Here is a 7,249-nt window from a genome sequence, read left to right on the forward strand (position 1 = left end):
GAATCACGATCAAAACGATTTATCAGTTGGGAGGCAGGTGAGTTGCTAATGATATTCAAATCAAATCAAAAAATATGTTTGAGGACAAGTTTTCCTCCACTAAGGGGCTCGTCTTATTTTTCTATAATTTATTCTTATGCGAGAAAAACAAGAATTTTGTTTATCCGACTTTGTATGTTGTTGCCTTAATCACACATAAGACATTTTTACGGCTGATCATGTCTCATGCACGTGCATAAGGATTTTTAGGAGGAATCCTGATCCATTTTCCCTGGGATTTGCCCAAGAATCCCTCTTTGGGCTCCCATTAGAATTTTCCCGCCAAATTCAAAGGGTTCAGCATTGAGAAAGTCAAAGAACTTTTCAATATTTCATTACGTGTGGCTACGGAATGCGTTTCAGATGTGATTTCCGCGGCTAATTTATGACCATGGAGTGCGCCACAGATGAGAAACTAGTTTAGTAACTCACAGGTCTGTCGCCAGAGACTATAAAAGCCACAGTCTACGCCAGGAATGATCGTAGTTTATTCTTAAAATCTCTCAGTGGATTATCTCCTCGACCAGTGATTGTGATTTTTAAGTGAATTCTGTGTAGCAATGGTAAGTTTTTCTTTTTCAAATTTATTTTTTCTTGTAGTGTTTCTTGGGTGTAGCAAGCGTGCATAAACTCCTTTTCCTATATATGTACATAGACTACGTACACGGACAAGGGCCCAAAGCCAGATGGAGGAAGATTTCTCTGCTTCGACCATGTGACCTTTTGGGTGGGAAATGCAAAGCAGGCAGCTAGTTTCTACATTACACGCTTCGGCTTTGAACCCCTAGGCTATGCGGGCCTAGAAACTAACTCCCGGAAAGTTGTGAAGCACGCTGTGAAGCAGAATAAAGTGAGTATTCCTTCGAAGAGTGAATAATTGATCTTTTTTTTAATAATAATTTTTGGTCTAAAAAAGCATTTTTTGCAATAAGGGAAAGTGAGGGGTGTGTTAACCCTTTCGTGCCAAGATCTATTGTGGATTATTTTTCAATTTTGCAATTAATATTCCTTTTTATCTAATAAGCTATTTATTTAAAGTTTTATAAAATATTTTTTAAAAATCCGTCTCAATTGTTGCTAAGCTCCAACTTATTATTTTCTGATTTTTTTATAATCACTAAAAAAACATTTTTAACGATCATTAATTAAATCCTAAATTGATCATTAAGGAAGAGGAGGAAGAGAAAACTACAAACGCAAAATCAGTAAAAAGCAGATTATCTAAAAAAAAATTACCTTCATTGAATAATTTGTAGACGGTAAAGGGTAAAAATATTTTTATGATTTTTATTTTAAAAAAATCTTTTATTGACGTAATGACGATATAAATATTAAGCAACGATGAAGTGCATTAAAATTAAATTGAAATCCAAGCAAAAAGTAATGTTTTCCGACGTTTAAGAAAAACTCTGACCAGACAATGAACATTTCAAGTCCAAAGTTGAAAGCTTCAGAAAAAAAAAGATTTTTTTCAATCTGTAAAATAAAAATAAAACTGCAATGAATTTTAAAACTTTATTTGTCTTTCAAAAAAAAAATCTTTCGTTCCACCTTTAAAAAAAGCTTATTCATTAAAATGTAAAATAAATTTTCACTAAAGGAATTTAGTCACTGCCTGTTAGGAAAAATTATTCATTCAAAGATTTAATCGACACATAGTTAAACTTACGCAGAAGACAAGAAATTAATAAGAAATCGTCAAAGAAAGTAGCAGATTCTGATATAAATCTTTTCTTTTCTTACAATTCGTCAATTATAAAATTTTTGGTATTCTGGAAAAAATCTTATAAGATTTTTACATTTTATTTCTTTCTTTAACACTTCAAAGACATAAATTTCTAATCTCAAATTTGGAGTTTAATATTCTATTATAAAGAAAACGTTTTTTTTTAGATTTTCTTTTGGTGAACTTATAGTATTTGAAGTCGCCTACACATAGATGTAGAATTTATCAATATAAGTTATTTAGATTTTAATTTATGACCTCTTAACTGAGTTTAATCCATGGCGGATTTTGCTGGATAAAGTGGTCAATTCGACTTTTTTCAATCACTACTGAATTAAAAAATTCAATTACTTCAAGTTCACTGAAAGAAAATTTGGAAAAAACATTTACTTTTGTGAAAAAATTGAGGTAGTTTTGAGGTTAGAAACCTTGATCCTCCAAGGGTTAAAGAAGTCGAATTGGCAGTGATTACCAGTTTTGTCCTCCAAGTGTTAATTGGGGTTTTGAAGGAAAATTGTTGTTCAAGAACTCTTTAAAGATCTTCCTGCCTCTTTCCAAGAACAACAAATTCTTTGTGTGTCTTTTATAGAATGACAATAGAACGATTCAAAACAAAATCTGTCAAAATCTTACAAGAACTTTTAAGTTGCTATAAAAGAAAAGATTTTTACCAGAATCCACTCCAAACTTTACATTTTCTTCCTAATGGAACTAATTGAGAAAATATAGAAGTTTTGCCCAAAAAATCATCAGTTATTGCTACTTTTATTGTTTTATACGACAAATATGGGAAAAACTGAATAAATGTAAAGAATGACGTCACTATTGTATTTTTTGTCTATTAATGATTTGGCAGTGATTTTTATAAGAAATTTTTAAGTTTACTGGATGAAATTAAACCTTAAGTTCCAATTTAAGATTAAATCGTTCAGATTCATGAATTAAGAGACAAAAAGCACAACAGTTACGTCACTCTAGGCATTTTTTGGGAAAATCTTTACCGGTTTTTACCAGCTGATCCCGAAGGGGAAAATGAGTATTTCCTTGGCGATTGTTTTACTCTTTTTTTATCCGCAACAAGATTAGGGGAATGTGGTCCAATTCCGACCTCCTTCGACCTTTTTTTTTCAATCCGCTATTACTTAAGGGGGGGGTCTCTTGTGAGAGCTGGTGAATTTAAATATTTTTATTTTTCTTGGGGTTTTTCTTAAACTTGGTTTTCCAATATTGGTTACATTTGTAGCCTAATTATTGAAGAGTCAGAAAATCAATTTCCGCCATCTTAGGTGCGACGCCATCTTGTGATTTTCCTCAAAACACAAAGGTAGGTTTTTCTCAGGATCTACTGGATGGATTTTGATGGGGTAAAAAGCAAATGAAAGAGGAAATACCAATGCAGATTTTGAAGTAGCAGAATTTTGAATTTCCACTCTGGGGCTGAGAAAAGTGGAAAAATGTGACAAATGTTCACAAGTTTTTGACATTTTTGCACTTTTCTCCGCCCCAGAAAGGAAATTCAAAATTCCGCTACATCAAAATCTGCATCGGTATTTTCTCTTTCATTTGCCTTTTACCCCATCAAAATCCATCCAGTAGATCCTGAGAAAAACCTACCTTTGTGTTTTAGGGCAGTTCTGTGGAAAAGTCGGAAAATCACAAGATGGCGTCGCACATAAAATGGCGAAAAGTGATTTTCTTACACTTCAATAATTAGGCTTTAAATGTAACCAACATCGAAAAACCATGTTTAAGAAAAACCCCAAAAAATGACAATATTAATGTAAATTCTAACAGTTTTCCCAAGAGACCCCCCTTAAAACCGATAAAACTTTTAATGTAGTAAGTTATGGAAGTAAAAAAACAGCATTAAATGGGCTTTAAAACTATACCAAATTTAAGAATATTGCTTTTTATTTTATATCATTTTTTTCTCATTCTGCGCGGACCTTTGGAGGTCGGAATTGGGCCACGTTCCCCTAACTGAAGCCTTATTATTCTAAATAAGAATTTTTTCCATACCAACAGTGAATAAACTCCTTTCTCTCACCAATTTTTGGAGAATTTCTTTAAAATTACAAACAAAAGAAATTTTCTTGAACTGCCCCCCTTCTTCCTCTTTCAATTCACAATTTAGTGAAAGGAATTATCCCTTTTTAATTGTGCAGATAGTTTTTGTGTTTGTTTCCGCGTACGAGCCCGGCAACACGGAGATTGGGGATCACCTCGTGAAGCACGGCGATGGCACGAAGGATATTGCCTTTGAGGTGGATGATCTTGGGGTGATCATCAAGAGAGCCAAGCAGCGAGGGGCGAAGCTCGTGCGTGACATCTGGGAGGAGGAGGATGAATTCGGGAAGGTTCGTTTTGCCGTTGTGCAAACCTTCGGGGACACAACGCACACCTTTGTGGAGCGCGGGAAGTACCGCGGGATCTTCCTGCCGGGCTTCAAGCCACCCCTTGAGGGCCCAGATCCCCTTGTTAAGCTCCTCCCACCGGTGGGACTGAACTTCATCGATCACACCGTTGGCAATCAACCTGACTTGCAGATGGAGAGTGTTGCTGCGTGGTACGAGAAGACCCTCATGTTCCATCGCTTCTGGTCCGTGGATGATTCACAAATTCACACGGAGTACTCAGCACTGCGCTCAATTGTCATGACAAACTACGAGGAAACCGTGAAGATTCCCATCAATGAACCCGCAAATGGAAAGAAGAAATCCCAAATTCAGGAATATGTGGAATACTACGGAGGTGCTGGAATTCAGCACATTGCCCTCAACACCGATGACATTATCACGGCTATAAGGAATTTGCGTGCACGTGGGTTGAACTTCCTCACCATTCCGGACTCTTATTACGACATCCTAAGGCAACGTCTCAAGGAGAGTAAAGTGCAAATTAAGGAGGATCTCAAAGTTCTGCAGGAATTGCAGATTCTCATTGATTACGACGACAATGGGTACCTGCTGCAGATTTTCAGCAAGAACGTCCAAGATCGCCCAACTGTCTTCATTGAGGTCATCCAGAGACACAATCACAATGTAAGAAAACAATTTTTTCTTGAGATTTCATCAAATTCTTATTCTTTCATTATTTCGTCAATTAAATTCGCTCAATTTTTACAATTTTATTATTAATTCAATTAAGAAAATGGCAACAGAATAATTCAAATTTCTTTCTTCCTTTTAGGGCTTCGGTGCTGGGAACTTTAAATCCCTTTTCGAAGCAATTGAATTGGATCAGGGAAAACGGGGCAATTTGTAAGGCACATAAGGAAAATGGCAAAATAAAGTTAAAGAAAAATAACCCAAAACTCACGAATTTCTCTTGGGGCGCTTCCTGAGGCGATCACTTGGCGAAGGGGGTTGAGTTTTGGCCGTTGGTGGAAATCCTAAATCCCAAAACCCATCCGGAGTGACGAAGGAATGAAGAATTTGGGGATTTTCGGGTTTTTCTCGTGGTTTTTCCGCTTCTTTTGTAGCTTCTTCCTTTTCCTGTGAGTCCTGAATGAGAATTGATTCGTCAGCATTGCAAAGAATTGTTGATTTGTCCTTTGGCGATGGATCAGCACTTTGGTAATTAATCCTATCGCGAAGCTTGAAGGAAGTGCAACGATCTTCCGGAGTTGCATCAATCAATTCCTCACAGAAAGTCTCATCGGCATCCACTCGGCTGAAATTCAGTGTTGTCTGTCGCATTTTTTGCTTCTTCTCTTGCTTTACGGGAGGCACTGTCGGAGTGTGGGAAGGTGTCTTGATGGAATCGAGACGACTGAGGGGCATTGGGGGTTTCTCAAAGGTTAATGCCCTATTAGAGGTGATTGTCTCATTGAGAATATCCTTCTTGGACATCCACCCTGACCCCTTTGTCGTGGACTTTGTTCTCTGTGGCAATTTGGGTACTTTGTCATCCTGATCATCCTCAAACAGATCATCCGAAGATGGAAGTAGATCCCTCATTATTCTGGAATTTCTTAAATTCCATTTGCCAACTGGGGAATTTTCCTTGTCAACTGAATCAGCGGCTGTCTTAAAAGCATCCTCCCAATCGTTATCCGGAAGCACTGCCTGAGTTCCCGGATTGAAGAATTTCTTCGGGGATTTCTCTTGCTTCTCCTTTCGCTCTTTCTTACGATACCTACAAAGATTTCTCTTTATTTAACTTTAGAAAATAATAAAGCATTAGTTTCTTAACATACTTATCAGCTTTCTTGAGGATATCAATCTCATTCTTTGCCGATTCATAAGCCAGGGACATTCGCTGGAGTTTCAATTGAAGATCTATTGCGAGGGAGAAAAAGTGAGGTTAGGGAGATTCTTTTCCCCGCGAGAGCTTTGTTTTCTTACCAAGATGATGCTTCCGTGCTTTCTCCAGGAGATTGTAGAAGCAATCACTCTCATCTTCAATGATTGTATTATCACTTGAACGCTCGCAAAATTCACAAACCATTTTCCTGAATTTTCTTGGCGGACTTTTGCTACGTAGAATGCCATAAAATGAGAAGAAAACTTCCGGACGTTTTTGCTATAAAAAAGTTACCATAAAAACGGGCTTTTCTTGTTTACAATTTTTACTCGAGAATTATTCTCCTATTCAAAGAGATTTTTGAGTAATTTAAAGGTTCAGGAAGTGCAATGAATCAGCCATTCTACTTCGACAATAGACGCCGTAGCCAGGGGAATAATGGTCAATCCCCGCGATCACCCTTCAACAGCCCAAATCAGCAGCAAAGTCCAGGAAGTGGAGACTTTCGTGGATTTAACAGAAGAGGAGGCTACCACCACCGGCACTCCTTTCCCCAGAGTCCCTACAGACAGCATTACTCACCACATGCCTCACGAGGATCACGGGATAGCTTCCGCGGAAGGAATAGCCAGGTAAGGATCTCAAGAATTTAATTCTTCTGGAAGTTTTGTCTCTTCTCTAACCTCTCTAACTTATTTCCGGGCTTTCTTAGAATTTCATGGAGAAGAGGGAAGTTCCCATTAGTAAGTACTTCCATCCCTCAATGCTGGAAGATCCCTGGGCAGCTCTCCTGGGGAAAATTAGTGAATCCAGCGATGGAAGAGCTGGGAAAGATGACAAAGATGCTGAAGAAATTCCAAATGATTCCACGGAAGTTGTTCCAGACGAGCAGGAAGAAGCAGACGAAATGTCCCAATCAATAAGATCAGAAGAAAATGACGAAAATTGTGAAGGAAATGCGGAAAATACGTAATATTTTAATTCCAAAATTGAGAAAAAATAAAGTTTTTGTATTGAGATTTATTTTGGCGCCAAAATTCAAAGTAACGAAAAGCTAGCGAAGGCGGAGCTAACGAGGTCGCCGTTGAAACTATTTGTTGTCTCCCTCGCACTCTTAGTTCTTAATGCAATTTTCACGTATTTTCAGAGTTTTTCCAACTTGGTAAGGTCTAATAGGGTAGAAAAGCAGCCGCAGCATTGTTTAGCGCTGGAAAAACGGAAAATCATGAAAATTCTTTC

General features: G+C 37.4%; 3 protein-coding genes across 3 annotated transcripts; 2 read left to right on the forward strand and 1 right to left on the reverse strand.

The window, feature by feature from the left end:
* Nucleotides 1-491: 491 nt before the first annotated feature.
* Nucleotides 492-5,078, forward strand: LOC129795933 (4-hydroxyphenylpyruvate dioxygenase). The gene is made up of 4 exons (XM_055837486.1): nucleotides 492-602; nucleotides 695-889; nucleotides 3,931-4,806; nucleotides 4,955-5,078. Exons 1-4 carry the CDS (start codon nucleotides 600-602, stop codon nucleotides 5,027-5,029), a joined length of 1,149 nt encoding a protein of 382 aa, XP_055693461.1. The 5' UTR covers nucleotides 492-599; the 3' UTR covers nucleotides 5,030-5,078.
* On the reverse strand, nucleotides 4,806-6,264 carry LOC129795934 (uncharacterized). Its single transcript, XM_055837487.1, has 3 exons — nucleotides 6,112-6,264; nucleotides 5,964-6,045; nucleotides 4,806-5,902 (listed from the first exon to the last, which is right to left on the reverse strand). Exons 1-3 carry the CDS (start codon nucleotides 6,212-6,214, stop codon nucleotides 5,080-5,082), a joined length of 1,008 nt encoding a protein of 335 aa, XP_055693462.1. The 5' UTR covers nucleotides 6,215-6,264; the 3' UTR covers nucleotides 4,806-5,079.
* Nucleotides 6,265-6,399: 135 nt separating this feature from the next.
* On the forward strand, nucleotides 6,400-7,033 carry LOC129795935 (M-phase-specific PLK1-interacting protein-like). Its single transcript, XM_055837489.1, has 2 exons — nucleotides 6,400-6,642; nucleotides 6,723-7,033. The coding sequence occupies exons 1-2, from the start codon at nucleotides 6,400-6,402 to the stop codon at nucleotides 6,981-6,983; spliced, it is 504 nt and encodes a 167-aa protein (XP_055693464.1). The 3' UTR covers nucleotides 6,984-7,033.
* Nucleotides 7,034-7,249: the final 216 nt, after the last annotated feature.

The sequence above is a fragment of the Lutzomyia longipalpis genome, chromosome 4 (assembly GCF_024334085.1).
Source record: "Lutzomyia longipalpis isolate SR_M1_2022 chromosome 4, ASM2433408v1".
In the NCBI taxonomy this organism is placed as follows: domain Eukaryota; kingdom Metazoa; phylum Arthropoda; class Insecta; order Diptera; family Psychodidae; genus Lutzomyia; species Lutzomyia longipalpis.